Source organism: Coregonus lavaretus (genome assembly GCF_964263955.1).
Source record: "Coregonus lavaretus genome assembly, contig: HAP1_SCAFFOLD_1992, whole genome shotgun sequence".
In the NCBI taxonomy this organism is placed as follows: Eukaryota; Metazoa; Chordata; class Actinopteri; order Salmoniformes; family Salmonidae; genus Coregonus; species Coregonus lavaretus.
The window spans coordinates 10,382-32,096 of record NW_028163724.1 but is presented as its reverse complement, the minus strand read 5'-3'; the positions used below and the strand labels follow the sequence as shown (position 1 = coordinate 32,096).

The 21,715-nt window shown below is 44.0% G+C and overlaps 2 protein-coding genes across 4 annotated transcripts; both read left to right on the top strand.

Annotated features, from left to right (window-relative positions):
- Nucleotides 1-396: 396 nt before the first annotated feature.
- LOC311117829 (F-box/SPRY domain-containing protein 1) lies at nt 397-3,229 on the top strand. Of its 3 annotated transcripts, none has more exons than XM_084192737.1 (3): nt 397-900; nt 1,401-1,757; nt 2,190-3,229. In XM_084192737.1, the coding sequence occupies exons 1-3, from the start codon at nt 583-585 to the stop codon at nt 2,394-2,396; spliced, it is 882 nt and encodes a 293-aa protein (XP_084048863.1). In that variant the 5' UTR covers nt 397-582; the 3' UTR covers nt 2,397-3,229. The 3 variants fall into 3 exon arrangements, with proteins under 3 accessions (XP_084048863.1, XP_084048864.1, XP_084048865.1); XM_084192738.1 differs by having other exon boundaries at nt 427-900; nt 2,211-3,229; XM_084192739.1 differs by having other exon boundaries at nt 430-900; nt 2,161-3,229.
- A 1,515-nt stretch (nt 3,230-4,744) lies between these two features.
- LOC311117827 (transforming growth factor beta activator LRRC33-like) lies at nt 4,745-21,219 on the top strand. The gene is made up of 3 exons (XM_084192735.1): nt 4,745-4,827; nt 17,992-18,112; nt 19,092-21,219. Exons 2-3 carry the CDS (start codon nt 18,005-18,007, stop codon nt 21,126-21,128), a joined length of 2,145 nt encoding a protein of 714 aa, XP_084048861.1. The 5' UTR covers nt 4,745-4,827; nt 17,992-18,004; the 3' UTR covers nt 21,129-21,219.
- Nucleotides 21,220-21,715: the final 496 nt, after the last annotated feature.

Sequence of the window (21,715 nt, the reverse complement as noted above, 5' to 3'; positions counted from 1 at the left end):
AGCAATACGTTGTTCCTACAAATACAATCAAATCTGAAAGAAGCATTCTTGCGTTCATCTATTTTAATATCTGCCAATTACAACCGTTGACCCTGTACACAGATCTAGGATCAGTAAACCATACTTCAATCTTCAGTTTGGCCTCTAGGCTGGCTGGGGGGTAAAAATTAAAGCTGACTGTAGATCAGCTGTGAGGGGCACTGTATGACAGACAAAGGTCCTATCAGTAACACAAAGTAAAATGCACCTATTATCATTTTCCAGACAAAAGGTTATGTATGCGATTATCTCTGTCCCTTCTTTATAATTAAAGCTTGTGGATCAGAATAAATATTAATTTATATTAATTTTGAAATGCATGATTTATCATTGCTGTACATACATTTCCGGGACTTTGACTGGATTTCGCATTTCGCTTCTCCCTTTACCAACCCGGGCTGGGTACATCGAAATACATGCATAACAATACCACCGCCGTGATTTAGGCTCGTATTGTTGAAAATGGTCCGTTTTAATTCATTTTAGTTAGGAATTTATGCTGTAAAACACAGTTTATCAGTCGGCGTCATCAATTAGACAAATATGTCGGGAGCGGCCGCCGGAGGGGCGTCCTCTTGCATCGGCGCACCCGCTGCCAGCTGTAGCTCTGCGGGGAACTCTTACGTCGCAGCGGGCGGAGGTGTGGGAATAGCAGGCAGGCTACCCAATCGGGTTCTTGAGCATGTGTTCTCTTATCTGGATTTGTATGATCTAATGCGGTGCTCGTTGGTGTGCTGGCACTGGAACAACTGCCTGGCCGACGAGAACAGCGAGGTGTGGCGGAGTCTGTGCTCTCGCTCTCTCAGTGAAGAGGCACTGCGCTCCGACATTCTCTGCAATCTGCCAACCTACAAGGGAAAGGTAGCTAAATAGCTATATGCTAACGTTTGTTTACTATTTGAAGATCATCGTGAAGGCCTATAGCTGTTGTTAGACTTTTTTATGATTTCAATCCAGATTATACCACAGTGAATATGCACCCACTTTCAGCACACACATTAGCTTGCCATTCAATCAGACATAGCCATCAATGGTATTAGTCACGCTGTCTGTCATGCAGAGACTAGTGTCTGGCGGTCTGCACACGCCCTGTTTATTCAACGTCTGCATTCATTAAGATCAATGAGCATGATGTAATCATTTCCTGAATGAGATTATAATGTAAATCAAATGGTATAGCTATGATCTTTGGTTGCTGGTACGCATGTTGATTCTGCCCTCATATTTAGCTCTCAATTCATCGAGATGCACCAGCCATATTTGATCAATTACTTAGATGGATGCATGTGTTGATCCTCTTCAAAACCCTGACCCATCTTTGTCTGCCTCCCTCTCCTCTCCTGTCTTCTCCTCTCCTGCAGCTCAAGTCCTACCAGCACGCACTGAGTTCCCACGACTGCTCACGTAATGTCTATGTCAAGAAGAACGGCTTCACCCTCCACCGTAACCCCATCGCCCAGAGCACCGACGGAGCCCGCGGCAAGATCGGCTTCTCTGAGGGCCGCCATGCCTGGGAGATCTGGTGGGAGGGGCCCCTGGGGACCGTGGCGGTGATCGGCATTGCCACCAAGCGTGCTGCCATGCAATGCCAGGGCTACGTTGCCCTCCTGGGTACTGACGACCAGAGCTGGGGCTGGAACCTTGTGGATAACAACCTGCTCCACAACGGGGAGGTCAACGGGAACTTCCCCCAGTGCAACAACGCTCCCAAATACCAGGTAGGTTAGCAACGTGTTTTCCCCTGGGTCATATTCATTAGTGCACAGTGTACACCGTAGCAAATGTTTTGCATCAGAAAATTACAGCTAATTGGCGAGTTTAGTGCCGGAGATCAGGGACGTTTGTCACAATGGGGTGGAGCTGCAGACAAGAGGAACAGACACATCTGAAAGCATTAACAGAAACGTCCTATTTAAGCTCTAAGCCATTGTTTTAGGCTGTTGACCCGTCTCAATGAAGTGATTCTAGTTTAAAATATTAGATAAAAAACATTTTTTTTTGTGGGATGAGTTAGGCCTGTGCAGTAGGATGCATGTCAAGAAGATCGCTACCTTTTAAATTAGAAGTTATTATCTCATAACAGTAATCATGTATTAATTGTAGCCATTCTCTGTATTGTAGCTGTTACTTACTGTTATACTACTTTCTAGTGTAATGGTGTCCGTCCACAGATCGGGGAGAGGATACGAGTGATTCTGGACATGGATGACAAAACCCTGGCCTTCGAGAGAGGCTTTGAGTTCCTGGGAGTGGCCTTCCGAGGTTTGCCCAAAGCCTGCCTCTTCCCGGCCGTCTCAGCTGTCTATGGCAACACTGAGGTGACCATGGTCTACCTGGGCAAACCTCTGGATGGGTAGCGCTGCCACAAGACCAGCCGGTGCCGCATCACATCAGGTGTGCCAAGGATAATGACTGATGGTTGGCACTGAGAGGACTGATGGTTGGCACTGAGAGGACTGTAAACTAACATTCCACAACCACTGGAGTGGAACCTAACATCGTCTTGGATGGTAGTGATCATTGATGGACAAGAGGGGAGGCGGGTGGGGACTGGAGGTTGTTTCAAAGGGTTTTCTGTCTCAACATGGATGTTATCCACTAGCTGCTGGGCCATTTTATTTACAGTATGGGAGGACTTCTTTTTTATGTTATTTTATGAAGTAACAACACTGCTGAATCCCGTACATGCGGTTGGTTGTATGTCTGTTCCTATGAGGCCAAACCAAATATGAACTGTGGCAAATATGTAAACAAATATTGTAGATGTGGAAATGAAAGCTGTAACATTTCTAGAGCACAAGTGTAACTGCCATGGATGGAAAAGCGAGAGGGACGTGGAATGAACTCATGCCAAAATGATTCAGCTTGAATGACCTTTGACCCTTTCAGAGGAGTACATACACTATGGAACACTTTCGCCAACTGACCATTAAAGCCAGGAAAGACTGCTTCATTCGCAAAGCTAGCTAGTCATGCGTCATTCAGTATAACTGAAAAGTCTCCTCTCTTCAGACACATTGTATAGGAGAGCAGAAGTGAGGGGACTACATTACCCTTTGTTCAATGCTACTGTGCATCCATTTTAATTATGGTGGTATTAGTCCTAGTATTTCATGATATTTATTTCTAGGTTTTAATCCGTGGTACTATTGAAGAGGTCATGGAAACTTCAAATAAAGGCTACCTGGTGCCAGTGTGTAATTGATTGATTGTTTCATAATGCTTCCACAAGAGGGCAATCATTGCTTTCTATATGCTATATAAAATAAGAACCACCCCACTGAAATTTTAGTAGGCCTCTATTTTATTTATTTACTTCCTACATTGAAAGCCATCTTTCAAATTTCAGTCTCCCTTATTCTACAATCAAATCATTTGTTTTGTCTGCATTTCTCATAAAGTACAGTTGGTGTTTGTGGGCTGAATTAACTGCAGGAGTGTCAGGCTGCAGGCATTCTCAGATGCTCTAGTTTAGCTTCAAGCAGCTTTCTGATTATATTTTGCCACCATAATGTTCCAGTTTGGCAAGCTTCATGGGTGTGTGTGTGTGTGTGTGTGTTAACCACATGAAAGCTTAGAATGTCAGTGGTGTTCTACCTCAATCACACACACTTTTTGAGGGAGCATGAGGGATGTCTCTGTGTACTATTTTTTAAAACACAAGGCATAATCATTTTACTAAATGGAATATTGAAAGAGAAGAGATCTAGGCCTAATTTTTTTGAAGTGAGGTTAAGCCTCGACAATGAATGCTGCTTAAATTCAACTGACCATGAATCTGGCTTCAGCTGCCAATCACATAGTAAAGTCAGAAGTGAGGGTGAAAGGAGAGGCCTCATAGCATGAAAACAGGAAGGAAGCCCCAACAGATCACCCCTGCAATGGCAGCTCCACCACTTCCTGATTCTAATTCCCTAATCTAATTCCAGAACTATAGGAGAATACACAACATGACAAAGTTACTCAGCAGAACTATGCTGTGGTAGGCCACATAATGAAAAATAAATACCTCTACTTTCTTTCCGTCTCTCTCTGTATGTGTGTCTGAAAAAATAAGCTGTGTTTCTCTTCCAAAGGTTCATCATAAATGAGAGGGCTGGTTGAATATGTTTAATAGTGTCAGTGTAGCTGAACTACTAATTGTCAAGGGACCAATCTTTCTCTTGGCTGATGTACAAGTGTCAGCTAAACAGGAAGGGTGTGAGTGTTGAGTGGTTTCCTCTCTGTAGTATCTGATGATCAGAAACAGGAGAGGGGTGAGAAGGGCGTTTTCTCACTAGGTTTTTGTGGTAGAGGAGAAGCCTACACATATCATGACGTGAATGGCGGATGCCAATGTACCAGGCTTTTTGTAAGAGGATGAAGTGCTTCACATTGCTATTTTGAAAATACTTCGGAAAAGGTATTTTAACTTAGAATCCCCACATAGAAACAGAAGGGTGAGAAAGTTCCATTTGATGTAAGCCTTTATTATCTGCAGATAACATTGTACGTTGACAGTGATGTACTATGTGCACTGGCATGGATGAAATACATAGCATACAATGTAGTGAAGCTTCCCATTCCAGTGTTTCATGTAATACAGGACATTGATGTCTCTGACCTAGGCATGTGAACCTATATGTGTGATCTTAGTTGTCCATGTGACTTTGGTTTCCGTTACTTGCCTGCTTCCGCAAATACTAAAAGCAACACTCCGCTATGTAGAGAACACACATCGCACAAACCAGAGATATGGTCAGGAGCGCAACCGTTAGTGGCTTGAAGGACCCACATCTAACCACCAGCGTAAGTAGTGTGTGCACTCTACCTGTGTGTGATCAATCTACACTCAGCATGCAGCAAAGTAATCTATGAATAGCATTAACGCAACTGGCACTCTTCTCAGTAAATGCTTGTAATATCAGAACGGAAAGTGTTACGTTGAGGTTATTGTCATTCGTGCTCTTTGGTCAAGGAATGTTACTTTGTAGCTTAATATCCTAATACAGTCTTTGCCACTTCACTTTATTTGCCAATCTGCTTATAAAGTGCTTAGAAATGATTATTGATTTGTTTGTTTCACTGTAAGTAGTGTTTGTTCAGATATCTAATATGTGGGTCTTTCCACCAATTGGTTGCCTTTTGAGTAGTGTAACTTGGTGGTTTGTTTTTTAAACATTCTGTTATGGAGCTTCTTTAAGGGTCATGGTGGAGAGAGAGAAAAACAGCTGGCTAATCCGTTCCCTCTGTGTTTTTATCCATACACTCAGATTTTTTATAAGGGACTGTACGTTATTTATAATGAGGGATACCTGGAGAAAATCGGATCTCTCTGAACTGAAATATATTTCAGTAAAATATATTTTTACCTGACCCTCTCTGAACGCTTAAAAAAAAAAAGAAGTGATTCTCCACTATACCCAAAATAATAATTAAAACAAAGTGGAGAGCAGAGAACATGCTTACTGTTTACCTTCACTCCTAGGACAGACCAGAGCCTCAGATATGCAGTTTAAGAAACTTTTCTTAGTTTTGTAAGCAGTACATGGCAAAGTAGCCAGAAGTTTGTGGATTCGCAGACCACTGCGGACAAGGGTGAAAATATATCCATTATAATAAAAGCACTGCATGAATCTATCATCTTATTTGCGGTCGGAGAAAAAAATTGCCTTTTATAAATGCATTTCATGTAATTCTATATCACGTTACAAGACTGAAGACATGCAGAATCTTTTATAATACCACAACAGAGCATGACACCGAATCAGCGCATGCTGCAGCACCGGAGACGTTTTGATATCAATACAGGCTATTGTTAAGAAAGAGGATAGTCTACGTTTGGAACAGTGCTAAAGTTGTCTATCAGCTGTAAAAAGTGAGCGCAACAGAACCAGTTACACCTGAAGTATCTGATCATCAATGATTTAGAGAAAAAGCCATTCATTGTTTAACACAGCAGCCACATATCATCAGGTATGCACTTGTAACTTTTTTTTCATTTGGGAAACTATCATTTTTCTAATCTATTCAATTTTATTCCATGATATTGTTGTTACAAAATAGATTTGTGTTGACTGTGATTAGGACATATAAGAGCATCTGCAAGGCTCAATTAACAAACTAGAGACTGGCCAAACTCGTGTTTCTAAAAATGAATTCAAAGGCATTGTAGAATGACTGTATAGCCTAATAAGGCATTTTTCGTTGAATCATTATTTAATTCTAACTAATCTTTTTTTTTTTTTTTATGTCATTTTATACAGCCTAAATGCTACATTTATATGCATGTTGTTGAAGTGCTGTTGATGTGTTGTTGAAATGCTGAGCTCTCCTGCCAGCCTGCAGCGTGTCACCAATGCTTCACAATTGATTTCTTAAATGGCAGGCCTTGAAATAACAATATAGCCTAAATAATTCATTTTCGTTCCTTCTTAGGCTGCCTGGCTTGCTCCTGACTAACAGTCAGTATGTTGTTTAATAGCCTGTTGAAATGTCGAACGTCGATTGATAGTGACAGAATCATTACTTCCCAAGCAAAGTACATTTTTTTTATGTCTCCTTGTCCTCAGCAATAGAAGGTTGTACTGCAGCCTCTGAACGTCATAGAGACAAACAATATATGTTCCATATGCACTGGAGTCACGTCTTTCCTCAGCATTTTACAGCTTGTTTCTAACAGGTAGGCCTACCTCTTATTAATTTAATAGGAAGAAATAGGCTCCAACACAAAGACTGTTTAAATGAATTAGCTTACTTTCAGCACCCATGCGATGTCCATCTCCGTTCATAGTAATGTTTGTAAATTACTCGAATATGGCTTATTGTGAGATCAATAATAACTCAGATAAATAGCTTCATTATGGGCAACGAAACGTATTGTTTTTATTCAAATCAATTATAGCAGTAGCAAACTCTCATCTTCCTACTCTCCTGCTCTCCCTGAATAGGACATCAGTCTAGTCCGTGCGCACAGATATAGCATTTTTGGAGAAATTGACTCGCCTCCTGAAGTGCCACTGTACACAGCACAGTCATTGGTTGGTCATTGGCACAAAAGGATCAGGGTAGGACTGGGGTTCATGATTGGGAACGCCTATCCATTGCAGTGTGTAATGCAGTGTAGCTTAGTTTTATATACACCGTCCCAGCGGCGCAAAAAACTCGGGAAGGAAGTACATTTTCTTAGAAATATAACTTTGCCCTGTGCTTCTCTGAGCATGCGCTTCCTATAGCCTAGGCCTATAGCATAGACCAGCCTTTCTCAAACTTTTTGGTGCCAGGGACACCCCAGAGGTGTCAAGGTGTTTTCAACAGCCAGTCTGTTGTGCCAGGGACACCCCGAGAGGTATAAAGGTGTTTTCAACAGCCAGTCTGTTGCGATATTTAGAATTTGTTGCAGCAAGAGACAAGCTGGTCTCACATAAGTAGGTAGAATGAAAGGGGATTAACGTCTGCACTGCCATCTTGCAGAGTTGTGGGTGTTCCCCGCTGCTGACCATCCAGAATGTGGACAGGTGCATCTCATTAAAAACGAGCGCGCAGGCCTTGGTCACAGGACAAGCTCCAATAGTTTATCCTCAAGAACCGGTGACAAGCTTTGAGTCTCTTCAGTGCTGGTGAACGGATGACGCATCCACTGTTCTGGTGTGACCACATCAAGTTACGCATGTGATCAACTTCTACATTTTTTTAATTTTTAATTTTACCTTTATTTAACTAGGCAAGTCAGTTAAGAACAAATTCTTATTTACAATGCCTTGGTTTCTTGCATGTTAACATCAGAAGCCTCCTCCCCAAGTTTTAGTTATTCACTGCATTAGCACACTCTGCCAACCCTGATGTTCTAGCAGTGTCTGAATCCTGGCTCAGGAAGGCCACCAAAAATTCAGAAATGTCCATCCCGAATTACAACATTTTCCGTCTAGATAGAACTGCCAAAGGGGGCGGAGTTGCAATCTACTGATTTATTTATTTTATTTTACCTTTATTTAACTAGGCAAGTCAGTTAAGAACAAATTCTTATTTACAATGACGGCCTACACCGGCCAAAGCTGGGCCAATTGTGCGCCGCCCTATGGGACTCCCAATCACGTCCGGTTGTGATACAGCCTGGAATCGAACCGGGGGTCTGTAGTGACGCCTCAAGCACTGAGATGCAATGCCTTAGACCGCTGCGCCACTCGGGATCCCCATCACCCACATCAGCCAGAATTGAGAATAGGGGGAACATATAAAACATGCCGCTATCCACTCGATCTCTCCAGATGCCCAGCTTTTTCTTGAAATTGTATTGTTTGCTTGGAAAATGTCACTTGTGCTTCCCTGCATGGATAGGTTGAGCAGCAGTCTTGTTGGTAGGCCTATAGATCCCGATACAACAGTCCCGTTGTAATCTATGTCCCTTTATGTAAATTTTTAGTTTAGCAGACGCTCTTATCCAGAGCGATTCACAGGAGGAATGAAGTGCCTTGCTCAAGGGCACACCAACAGCTTTTTTGCCTAGTTGGCTCAGGGATTTGAACCAGCAACCTTTTGGTTACTGACCCAATGATCTTAACCACTAGGCTACCTGCCGCCCACGTACTTGTTCAGAACACAGATGATTTAACCTGCAGTTGTGTTCTGAGGCAACTCTGCAACAAAGACAATCTTCATGTAGCGAATATATACAAGATGCGGCATTTGAAATGTCAGTCGTCTCATCTAATTGGATTGCAAACCAATTTGATGTGTGGGCTCTTCCCAAGGACACTAAGATAACCTGCCTAAATGACTACCGACCCGTAGCACTGACGTCTGTAGCCATGAAGTGCTTTGAAAGGCTGGTCATGGCACACATCAATACCATTATCCCAGAAACCCTAGACCCACTCCAATTTGCATACCGCCCCAACAGATCCACAGAGGATGCAATCTCTATTGCACTCCACACTGCCCTTTCCCACCTGGACAAGAGGAACACCTACATGAGAATGCTATTCATTGACTACAGCTCAGCATTCAACACCATAGTGCCCTCAAAGCTCATCACTAAGCTAAGGATCCTGGGACTAAACACCTCCCTCTGCAACTGGATCCTGGACTTCCTGACGGGCCGCCCCCAGGTGGTAAGGCTAGGTAACAACACATCTGCCACGCTGATCCTCAACACGGGGGCCCCTCAGGGGTGCGTGCTCAGTCCCCTCCTGTACTCCCTGTTCACCCATGACTGCACGGCCAGGCACGACTCCAACACCACCATTAAGTTTGCAGACGACACAACAGTGGTAGGCCTGATCACCGACAACGATGAGACAGCCTATAGGGAGGAGGTCAGAGACCTGGCTGTGTGGTGCCAGGATAACAACCTCTCCCTCAACGTGACCAAGACAAAGGAGATGATTGTGGACTACAGGAAAAAAAAGAGGACTGAGCACGCCCCCATTATCATCGACGGGGCTGTAGTGGAACAGTTTGAGAGCTTCAAGTTCCTTGACCAACGAACTATCATGGTCCAAAAACACCAAGACAGTCGTGAAGAGGGCACAACAAAGCCTATTCCTCCTCAGGAGACTGAAAAGATTTGGCATGGGTCCTCAGATCCTCAAAAGGTCCTACAGCTTTACCATCGAGAGCATCCTGACTGGTTGCATCACCGCCTGGTATTGCAACTGCTTGGCCTCCGACCGCAAGGCACTACAGAGGGTAGTGTGTACGGCCCAGTACATCACTGGGGCCAAGCTTCCTGCCATCCAGGACCTCTATACCAGGCGGTGTCAGAGGAAGGCCCTCAAAATTGTCAAAGACTCCAGCGACCCTAGTCGTAGACTGTTCTCTCTGCTACCGCACGGCAAGCGGTACCGGAGCACCAAGTCTAGGTCCAAAAGACTTCTCAACAGCTTCTACCAGCTAATCATGGCTACCCGGACTATTTGCACCCCCACCCCATCTTTTTACGCTGCTGCTACTCTGTTAATTATTTATGCATAGTCACTTTAACTCTACCCACATGTACATATTACCTCAACTACCTCAACTAGACGGTGCCCCCGCACATTGACTCTGCACCGGTACCCCCCTGTATATAGCCTCCCTACTGTTATTTTATTTTACTTCTGCTCTTTTTTTCTCAACACTTTTTTGTTGTTGTTGTTTTATTTTACTTTTTTATTAAGAAATAAATGCATTGTTGGTTAAGGGCTGTAAGTAAGCATTTCACGGTAATGTCTACACCTGTTGTATTCGGCGCATGTGGCAAATACAATTTGATTTGATTTGATTTGTTTAAAAACTGCATGTGATTCAATATCATCTGCCATATCCTGGATTCTATGCGTGACAGTGTCATTGGAAAGTGGGATTTCACTGATCGCTGTAGTAGCAGTTGTGCCTAAAACCTCTCGGCAAACATCCACATCTGAGGGCATGACCAGCTTTTCACCTATAGTCAAAGGAGCCTGGCGCTTGGAAATGTAATGAGGTGGTATGAAGCCTTCAGTAAATGTAATGAGGGTTAGGGTTGGCTAGGTTAAGGTATGAAGCCTTCAGTAAATGTAATGAGGGTTAGGGTTGGCTAGGTTAAGGTATGAAGCCTTCAGTAAATGTAATGAGGGTTAGGGTTGGCTAGGTTAAGGTATGAAGCCTTCAGTAAATGTAATGAGGGTTAGGGTTGGCTAGGTTAAGGTATGAAGCCTTCAGTAAATGTAATGAGGGTTAGGGTTGGCTAGGTTAAGGTATGAAGCCTTCAGTAAATGTAATGAGGGTTAGGGTTGGCTAGGTTAAGATATGAAGCCTTCAGTAAATGTAATGAGGGTTAGGGTTGGCTAGGTTAAGGTATGAAGCCTTCAGTAAATGTAATGAGGGTTAGGGTTGGCTAGGTTAAGGTATGAAGCCTTCAGTAAATGTAATGAGGGTTAGGGTTGGCTAGGTTAAGGTATGAAGCCTTCAGTAAATGTAATGAGGGTTAGGGTTGGCTAGGTTAAGGTATGAAGCCTTCGACTCGTCTGGGAAATTATTGTGCAGTGTTTTTGTTTGTTTGGTAAACTATGTTTTTTTTTTTTTTTATTGTCTGGTTTATCCTTGAGACGTGGATGCTTTGTTTATAAATGTCTGCACATTTTCCGAAATAAAACATCCCAGACATTTTCCATACGCACAAAAAGCTTATTTCTCCCCATGGTGGCGGTGGGGTTCTGGTATGGGCAGGCATAAGCTATTGACAACGAACATAATTGCATTTTATCGATGGCAATTTGAATGCACAGAGATACCGTTACGAGATCCTGTGGCCCATTGTTGTGCCATTCATCCGCCGCCATCACCTCATGTTTCAGCATGATAATGCACAGCCACATTTTACAGCTGCACCTGCGAGAGCATCCTGACTTTTATTTTTATTTTATTTTATTTCACCTTTATTTAACCAGGTAAGCCAGTTGAGAACAAGTTCTCATTTACAACTGCAACCTGGCCAAGATAAAGCAAAGCAGTGCGATAAAAACAACAACAACACAGAGTTACATATGGAATAAACAAAACATACAGTCAATAACACAATAGAACATCTATATCTATATCTACAGATGGGCTGTGTACAGGTGCAGTGATCGGTAAGGTGCTCTGACAACTGATGCTTAAAGTTAATGAGGGAGATAAGAGTCTCCAGCTTCAGAGATTTTTGCAGTTCGTTCGAGTCAGTGGCAGCAGAGAACTGGAAGGATTGGCGGCCAAAGGAGGTGTTGGCTTTGGGGATGACCAGTGAGATATACCTGCTGGAACGCATACTACGGGTGGGTGTTGCTATGGTGACCAATGAGCTAAGATAAGGCGGGGATTTGCCTAGAAGTGATTTATAGATGACCTGATTTAACTTTGGATTGGAGATGCTTAATGTGAGTCTGGAAGGAGAGTTTACGGTCTAACCAGACACCTAGGTATTTGTAGTTGTCCACATATTCTAAGTCAGACCCGACGAGAGTAGTGATTCTAGTCGGGCGGGCGGGTGCAAGCAGCGTTCGATTGAAGAGCATGCATTTAGTTTTACTAGTGTTTAAGAGCAGTTGGAGGCTACGGAAGGAGTGTTGTATGGCATTGAAGCTCGTTTGGAGGTTTGTTAACACAGTGTCCAATGAAGGGCCAGATGTATACAAAATGGTGTCGTCTGCGTAGAGGTGGATCTGAGAGTCACCAGCAGCAAGAGCAACATCATTGATATACACAGAGAATAGAGTCGTCCCGAGAATTGAACCCTGTGGCACCCCCATAGAGACTGCCAGAGGTCCAGACAACAGTCCTTCCGATTTGAAACATTGAACTCTATCTGAGAAGTAGTTGGTGAACCAGGCGAGGCAGTCATTTGAGAAACCAAGGCTATTTAGTCTGCCAATAAGAATGCAGTGATTGACAGAGTCAAAAGCCTTGGCCAGGTCGATGAAGACGGCTGCACAGTACTGTCTTTTATCGATTGCGGTTATTATATCATTTAGGACCTTGAGCGTGGCTGAGGTGCACCCATGAGCAGCTCGGAAACTAGATTGCATAGCGGAGAAGGTACGGTGGCTTTCAAATACTTTCGAAAGGCAGGGCAGGATGGATATAGGTCTGTAACAGTTTGGATCTAGAGTGTCACCCCCTTTGAAGAGGGGGATGACCGCGGCAGCTTTCCAATCTCTGGGGATCTCAGACGATACAAAAGAGAGGTTGAACAGGCTAGTAATAGGGGTTGCGACAATTTCGGTGGCTAATTTTAGAAAGAAAGGGTCCAGATTGTCTAGCCCAGCTGATTTGTAGGGGTCCAGATTTTGCAGCTCTTTCAGGACATCAGCTATCTGAATTTGGGTGAAGAAGAAGCGGGGGGGGGGGGGGGGGGGGAGAGAGCATGGGCAAGTTGCAGCGGAGGGTGCAGAGCTGTTGGCCGGGGTAGGGGTAGCCAGGTGGAAAGCATAGCAAAATGCTTATTGAAATTCTCGATTATCGTAGATTTATCGGTGTTGACAGTGTTTCCTAGCCTCAGTGCAGTGGGTAGCTGGGTGGAGGTGCTCTTATTCTCCATGGACTTTACAGTGTCCCAAAACTTTTTGGAGTTAGTGCTACAGGATGCAAATTTCTGTTTGAAAAAGCTAGCCTTTGCTTTCCTAACTGATTGTGTATATTGGTTCCTGACTTCCCTGAAAAGTTGCATATCGCGGGGGCTGTTCGATGCTAATGCAGTACGCCACAGGATGTTTTTGTGCTGGTCAAGGGCAGTCAAGTCTGGGGTGAACCAGGGGCTATATCTGTTCTTAGTTCTGAATTTTCTGAATGGGGCCTGCTTATTTAAGATGGAGAGGAAAGCACTTTTGAAGAACATCCAGGCATCCTCTACTGACGGAATGAGGTCAATATCCATCCAGGATACCCGGGCCAGGTCAATTAGAAAGGCCTGCTCGCTGAAGTGTTTTAGGGAGCGTTTGACAGTGATGAGGGGTGGTCGTTTGACCGCGGACCCATTACGGACGCAGGCAATGAGGCAGTGATCGCTGAGATCCTGGTTGAAGACAGCGGAGGTGTATTTAGAGGGTAAATTAGTCAGGATGATATCTATGAGGGTGCCCATGTTAACAGATTTAGGGTTGTACCTGGTAGGTTCCTTGATAATTTGTATGAGATTGAGGGCATCTAGTTTAGATTGTAGGACGGCCGGGGTGTTAAGCATATCCCAGTTTAGGTCACCAAGCAGTACGAACTCTGAGGATAGATGGGGGGCAAGCAATTCACATATGGTGTCCAGGGCACAACTGGGGGCTGAGGGGGGTCTGTAGCAAACGGCAACAGTGAGATACTTATTTCTGGAAAGGTGGATTTTTAGAAGTAGAAACTCAAACTGTTCGGTCACAAACCTGGATAGTATGATAGAGCTCTGCAGGCTATCTCTTATGGGGCTCCCGAGTGGCGCAGTGGTCTAAGGCACTGCATCTCAGTGCTTGAGGCGTCACTACAGACCCCCTGGTTCGATTCCATGCTGTATCACAACCGGCCGTGATTGGGAGTCCCATAGGGCGGCGCACAATTGGCCCATCGTTGTCCGGGTTTGGCCGGTGTAGGCCGTCATTGTAAATAAGAATTTGTTCTTAACTGACTTGCCTAGTTAAATAAAGGTAAAATATTTTTTTAAATAAATAAATCTCTACAGTAGATTGCAACTCCGCCCCCTTTGGCAGTTCTATCTAGACGGAAAATTTTGTAATTCGGGATGGACATTTCTGAATTTTTGGTGGCCTTCCTAAGCCAGGATTCAGACACTGCTAGAACATCAGGGTTGGCAGAGTGTGCTAATGCAGTGAATAACTCAAACTTGAAGAGGAGGCTTCTGATGTTAACATGCAAGAAACCAAGGCTTTTACGGTTACAGAAGTCAACAAATGATAGCGCCTGGGGAGTAGGAGTGATACTGGGGGCTACAGGGCCTGGGTAAACCTCTACATCACCAGAGGAACAGAGGAGGAATAGAATAAGGATACAGCTAAAGGCTTTAAGAACTGGTCTTCCAGTGCGTTGGGTACAGAGAATAAAAGGGGCAGATTTCCGGGCGTCGTAGAATAGATTCAGGGCATTATGTACAGACAAGGATATGGAAGGATATGAGTACAGTGGAGGTACACCTAAGAATTGGGTAATGATGAAAGAGATAGCATCACTGGAGGTACCGATTGAGCTGGTCTCCGCATGTATGGGGGGTGGGACAAAGGAGCTCTCTGAGGCTGGTTGAGCGGGACTGGGGGCTCTACAGTGAAATAGTACAATAAGAACTAACCCAAACAGCAATAGGCTAGGCATATTGACATGGGAGAGAGGCATAACGCAATCACGTGTTATTCGAGAGGGCTAAGACAACAACTGGTAATGGTGACAAAAGTTTGGGCTGAGGCTAAACAGATAAACAGGATAGGGTACCGTGTAAAGGAACAGTCCAGCAGGCATCAGCTGTGCAGCTGAGTGATCATAAGGTCCAGTGAACAGCAATAGGTGAGTCCGGGAGCAGTTTGATGGCTGCTACAGCACAGGCGAGCAGGAGGCACGGCTGTTGATTGCGCATGCTAGTGGGCCGGGGCTAGCAGATGGATCTTCGTGGTCGTCACAACGGGAAGCCTGTTGAAACCACATCAGACGATTACGTCGGCAGACCAGTCGTGATGGATCGGCGGGGCTCCGTGTCGACACTAGGAGGTCCCGTCCGGTTGACAGAGAGGTAATTAGGTGATTAGCCAACAACAGCCATTCGGTTGCAGCTAGCTAGTTGCGATGATCCAACTGTTGTTTACAAATATACACAGACCGCCACCCCTTGTCTTACCGGAGTCAGCCGTTCTATCCTGCCGGTGTTAAGGTCCAGTGATTCAGTGATTCCGGCAGAAAGTCCGATATGCTCTGGGTCGATAGCACGCTGTGCAGACTGGCCGACAATTGTCCAGGCTAGAGCTGGCTGGTAGGTAGTGCAGGCCACGGCCACGGACAATGGTGAAGACCGCTAACAGTGGCTAATAGCAAGTAGCTAGTTAGCTGGCTAGCTGGCTAGTTTCAGCTGTAGGATCTTGATAAAAATTAAGAAATAATAGAATCCGTTCCACATTGGGTGAGGCGGGTTGCAGGAATGTATATTTAGTTAAAGGATGGAAAGTGAGATAGAGAAATATATACGAAAAAAAGACAAAAAAACTAAAAAATTGCCTATTTACACAAGGACACAACAGAATACACGACCGCCCTGCTACGCCATCTTGGATTACATGTCGCAAGGATCTGTACACAATTCCCTGAGCTGAAAATATCCCAGTTCTTCCATGGCCTGCATACTCACCAGACATGTCACCCATTGAGCATATTTGGGATGCTCTGAATCGACGTGTAGGACAGCGTGTTCCAGTTCCTGCCAAAATCCAGCAACTTCGCACAGCCATTGAAGAGTGGGACAACATTCCACAGGCCACAATCAACAGCCTGATCAACTCTATGTGAAGGAGATGTGTCGCACCAGATACAGACTGGTTTTCTGATCCACAGCCCTACTTTTTTTTTTAAAGGTACCTGTGTCCAACATATGCATATCTGTATTCCCAGTCATGTGAAATCCATAGATTAGGGTCTAATTAATTTATTTCAAATGACTGATTTCCTTATATGAACTGTAACTCAGTAAAATCTTTGAAATTGTTGCATGTTGCATTTATATTTTTGTTCACTGTATGTTAGCTGGCATTCCTGCTGGCAAGGTTGTTAGACTTTAGAAAAGCAAGCAATTACTAAATGTACTGAATGAGACTCACATTCCTTTCCATCTTTTATGTAGATTTTAGCAGAGATGGATATTTAATTTTAAAAAAATTATAATAATAACAATCAGGAGGATACAGCTCAAGAGGTATGCTTAGATATTCAGACAAAGTCATATTTTTATATAGTAAATGATTATGGCTCTAGATTGCAGGAAAAAAGCTGTTTCAGGTGTTTAAAAAATTCTCAAATTTACGGAAGCGGGCCTAGCTCACCGCCGGGCCACCCCCCAGCCATCCTCAACCGCCGGGCCACCCCCCAGCCATCCTCAACCGCCGGGCCACCCCCCAGCCATCCTCAACCGCCGGGCCACCCCCCAGCCATCCTCAACCGCCGGGCCACCCCCCAGCCATCCTCAACCGCCGGGCCACCCCCCAGCCATCCTCAACCGCTGGGCCACCCCCCAGCCATCCTCAAGTACTTTGTGCCCCCTCAAAAATCTGAAAACGTTTAGGCTGCAATATGTTATAGGTCAAGTGGGACCGTCAAGGTAGCATACATAAGGAGAATGCAGTTTTTAGGCCTAGAGATAGGCTACACAAAAAAAAACGAGGGAACTAATAAAACATCTGAGGGAATGGATAAAAAATCCAGAAGGAACAGATTAACCAGGTTTTTTTTTTCTTCTCTCCACCATGACCCCTAAGGGGCTCCGTATTCTGTCATAAAGAACACACGTGCAACTTAATAAAAAAACATGTTTTTCCATCTCAAGAGGTTGACCGTAACAGGGTTGACCCTAACAGGGTTGAAGATTTCATCTTAAATCAGCCATAAATCCCCTTGTGATAGGGGGAATGTCTATCTATGGGTGTTATACTCGACCCGCTCAGTTTTCCACCAGAAAACACCAGAAAATGACCAAAAAGAGTAGAACCAGCTTACCTGCTTTTACACTATGGTTTGACTATAAGATGTTCAGTAAATAAATAACAAATATTTTAAAAGGAATAGTTTGACCATTTTTTAAAACCAGAGTTCAGTTCACGTAACAGGATTGACCTTAAAATGAGGGACAAGGTTTTTTGTTTACCTAAAAAATAATTTACTAATCACATTAAATAAATAATAATAGCCAGAAATGACTTACAATGATGGTGAAAACTTGGATAAATGTTGGGGTTAAGTGGGTTAAAATCTTTCTAGAGGTCACAAAGGGTACACAGAGGGACATGTCAAAATGCAGAATTTGGGTACTTTAGCAAGTCTATATTCATATAAAAAAATCTGATTTTTAGAATTTTCCATGTGGTCTATATTAAATGGCAATTCATTTAATATAACAAGCTTTTTAAATGCTATATTTGTGCACAATGTCTACTTAAAATATCAATGGGATGCAAAAGGCACTTATTTCGTGAAATGACCCATGTAAATTCAGATAAAAATATTATTTAAAGTATAGATTATAAAAGGTTTTAGAAGTAGCTTATAGATTATTCATAATTTGTTTATTTGATTACTACAGTAGTGTGCACATAGGATAACGTGTATTATATAACACACATTTCCAATAGTGAATAGTGGAATTTACCTATGTGCCACATAGATTTGATAGAATGGATCGAATTTGATATTGTTATGATAGTATTACGTACATTAACCATGACATCTCTCTGCCCACATCATAGACCTCCTTTCCTTTTGTGAGTCTCAGTCCCGCTCCCCTTCTCTCCTCCACAGCAAGGATGTTAAGATGCCCATTCACGGCCTCCCCACTACCCTGCTCTGTCTCGCCCTCTGGCCCCTGTGGAGCCTCCTAATGCCCGCCCTCTGCCACCCTGACCACAGCCCCTGCAGACTGGTAAGAGCTAAACTTCTTGGACAAGCGTATTAGATTGATGAGGGAATAAAACATAACTCAATATTTAAAAAAAAACACAATAAACGACGAGGTAAAGAAAAGTCCCTTTGAATTTATGAACTTCAGAGCTTGTGGTTTTCAGTGAAAGGTGCCACTGGTGACATTTGCATGCACACGATTGAGTGGAAGAGCCTGCATACGTTACCACAAAGGTGATGCTATCGTGGAAAGTGCTGCTAATGCTGTTTCTCAGTGGTGTAAAGTACTGAAGTCAAAATACTTTAAAGTACTACTTAAGTTTTTTTTTTGGGGGGGGGGGGTATCTGTATTTTACTATTTATATTTTTTGACAACTTTAACTTTTACGTATTCCCTGACACCGAAAAGTACTCGTTACCTTTAGAATGCTCAGGGAAGGACATATTTATTGTCCAATTCATGCACCTATCAATATAACACGTTGTAATTCGAAGAAATTTTGAATTTTGGAGTGGCCTAGCCAGTCTCCAGATCTCAACCCCATAGAAAATCTTTGGAGGGAGTTGAAAGTCCGTGTTGCCCAGTGACAGCCCCAAAACATCACTGCTCTAGAGGAGATCTGCATGGAGGAATGGGCCAAAATACCAGCAACAGTGTGTGAAAACCGTGTGAAGACTTACAGAAAACGTTTGACCTGTGTCATTGCCAACAAAGGGTATATAACAAAGTATTGAGAAACTTTTGTTATTGACCAAATACTTATTTTCCACCATAATTTGCAAATAAATTCATTAGAAATCCTACAATGTGATTTTCTGGATTATTTTTTCTCATTTTGTCTGTCATAGTTGACGTGTACCTATGATGAAAATTACAGGCCTCTCTCATCTTTTTAAGTGGGAGAACTTGCACAATTGGTGGCTGACTAAATACTTTTTTTTCCCACTGTACATTGTATTTCTCTCGCATACACTTAATTTCTCTCTCTTTTTCTTTACAGACCCAAAAGACTGCGCTCTGTAGCGACAGTGAGCTCTCGTCTGTGCCGGAGGGCTTACCTGACAACATAGAAGACCTCCACCTGAACCACAACCACATTCAGACGCTGCAAGATGACTCCCTCTCCCGCTACATCTCCCTTCGTACTCTAAGCTGTGCAGACAACCGCTTGGAGACAGTGGGGTCCAAGCTCTTTCACAACTCACCTCATCTAGAGAGCCTCAATCTAGCTGCCAATAAACTTCACGTTGGATACCAGCAAACTAGTCTGGCGCTGCTCACCTTGTCTAGACTCAGAGTTCTGGATCTGTCAGAAAACCAGCTTACGGACAACATGGCCTCCGTCCTCCTCCAGAACATGACGTCCCTGGAGTACCTCAACCTTTCCAGGAACCTCCTGCTGAGGCTGGATGAAAGCTCCTTCGGCGACCTCCACCAGCTCAGAGAGCTGGACTTGCAGAGGAACATGCTGTTTGAGATCGACGCGTCCTTCGACCACCTGCACAAGCTCCAGAGACTCAACCTGGCCTTCAACTACCTGCCCTGCCTGGTGGACTTCCACATGACCCAGCTGGTGGTCCTCAACGCCAGTCACAATTCCATAGAGTGGTTCATAGCCAACCAGGACCGCCAAGAAGTCTTCAAGCTGGAGACCCTGGATCTCACCGACAACAACCTCCTCTTTTTCCCCTTCCTGCCCACCCACAGCCGCCTGAGGAACCTCCATCTGTCCCAGAACAGGGTGAGTTTCTACGAACACCTGGCGGACACCGCTGCCTACCCGAACTGGACCACCAGTGTCCAGTTCTACAACCTGAGGGGCAACATGAGCAACGTCACGGCCAAGTTGTGGGATGAGAGCCTGCACGGGGACATCTCCTCTCTAGACCTGCTGGATCTGAGTGGAAATCAGGTGGGTTACTTCCCCCAAGGGTTCATCAGCAAAATGCCAAGCCTGGCCAGACTCAGGATGCGGACAAACTGTCTTGAGGTCTTGAATCTAACTCTGGAAAAGCTTCCGGGATTGTTGTACGAGTTGGACGTGAGCAACAATATGTTGACAGAGCTCCATGCTGACCAAAGTAGTTTGAGGAAGCTAGGCAACCTGAGCTATCTGAACCTGAGCCAGAATGACCTGCAGAGTCTCCCTGCTCAGCTGTTCTCCTCTCTCACCAGCATCAGCTCTGTGGATATTAGCTACAACAGAGTTGGCATATGCCCCCTTGAGGAGGGGGGAGTGGGCATGGGTGGGGGTGGGGGTAAGCAATCAGCCTGTGTCGTTTGGAGAAACATAACTTCTCTTAGACATCTCCACCTATCAGGGTGCAACCTGGGGAGGCTGCCATCATCAGCGTTCGTTGGGACACCCCTAACACATCTGGAGCTGTCTAACAACCCAGAACTCATCATCGGGACCAGATCAATAGTAGGCCTTAGCAGAACTTTACACCATCTAGGATTGGGAAACACTGGCACGAGAGACTTTAACTTCTCTCCTTTCCACCACTTGCGGTCTTTGAACATTTCCAGAAACTCTCTTACTCAGCTCCCTGCTTCACTGCTACACCTGGAGCTGAGGCTGCTGGACCTGAGGGACAACAGACTGACCACCGTCCCCTCGGCTCAGGCTAACGTGTTAGCCCCGAAACTCCACACTCTTTTTCTCAACGGAAACACTTTCAACTGCTGCCAGTTGGACTGGTACAGGACGTTCGAGAGGGCAAAAACAGTCACTATCATGGACCTCTCAGATATTTCATGTCAGGATCTGACCAAAAGGACACACAGAGTGATGCTTGTAGACTCCCTTATATGTGGTGGTATTGAGGGTGAGTCTGTGTACTGGTACATCCTGTTGTTTATCGTACCTGTTCTCTGTCTGGTTGGGATGTCTGTTATCTTCCTGCTTACCTTCAGGCCCAGACTGCTTCCCATGGTCATTAAAAATAAATGCTGGAGTCACCTTCCCTGTGTTGTGGAAGAAAGGTCACACAAAGAAGACTCTGGCCGTGTCGAAATACCCATAATGCAGTTGTAAATAGTAGGCATTTTAGGTATGCGAAAAATATAATGTTTTATAGTATGTGAAATTACAAAAAACAAGTATGCTTTAAATGCCAGGATGTTATGTTACTTTTGAGGAAGATTATTGTCTTTCCAGGCGTGTGTTTGACAACAGCTGATAATGAGATAAGGGGACGCGTTGTATGAATGAATGATGGGAATCAACGCAATTGCACATTAGATGACTCATTCTCGGGAATGGATGAACCTACCATGTTGATATTTGTTGCTTACTGCATTCGTTTTTACTAAACAGTACGTATGTAGTACGATTAGTACACAGTATGTAGTTTTAGTAAGTAGCAGGCGAGACAGATTTCGGACACGGCCATAGTTACAAATTACAATTATGTCAAAGTGTGATGTTTTGCACATACAGTATCAATACAATTCCAAGTCGGAAACAAACGTTTCCTTACAAAGCAATTGAGTTTAGGTCATTAATAAAAATTTCATATTACATATGGTGATATCTCACATTGAAAAAAACATAAAACAAACATATCCTGCTAAAATATACCAGAAGTGATAAAGAACTGCGTGTTATAACGTTCAGCAGCA

What these genes read in the sequence shown, in the direction of transcription:
- LOC311117829 (XM_084192737.1), top strand. Translation starts at nt 583, where the DNA reads ATGTCGGGAGCGGCCGCCGGAGGGGCGTCCTCTTGCATCGGCGCACCC. An exon ending in TGCCAACCTACAAGGGAAAG is followed by an intron (nt 901 to 1,400) that starts GTAGCTAAATAG and finishes CCTCTCCTGCAG; the next exon opens with CTCAAGTCCTACCAGCACGC. An exon ending in ACAACGCTCCCAAATACCAG is followed by an intron (nt 1,758 to 2,189) that starts GTAGGTTAGCAA and finishes ACTACTTTCTAG; the next exon opens with TGTAATGGTGTCCGTCCACA.
- LOC311117827 (XM_084192735.1), top strand. Translation starts at nt 18,005, where the DNA reads ATGCCCATTCACGGCCTCCCCACTACCCTGCTCTGTCTCGCCCTCTGG. An exon ending in ACCACAGCCCCTGCAGACTG is followed by an intron (nt 18,113 to 19,091) that starts GTAAGAGCTAAA and finishes TTTTCTTTACAG; the next exon opens with ACCCAAAAGACTGCGCTCTG.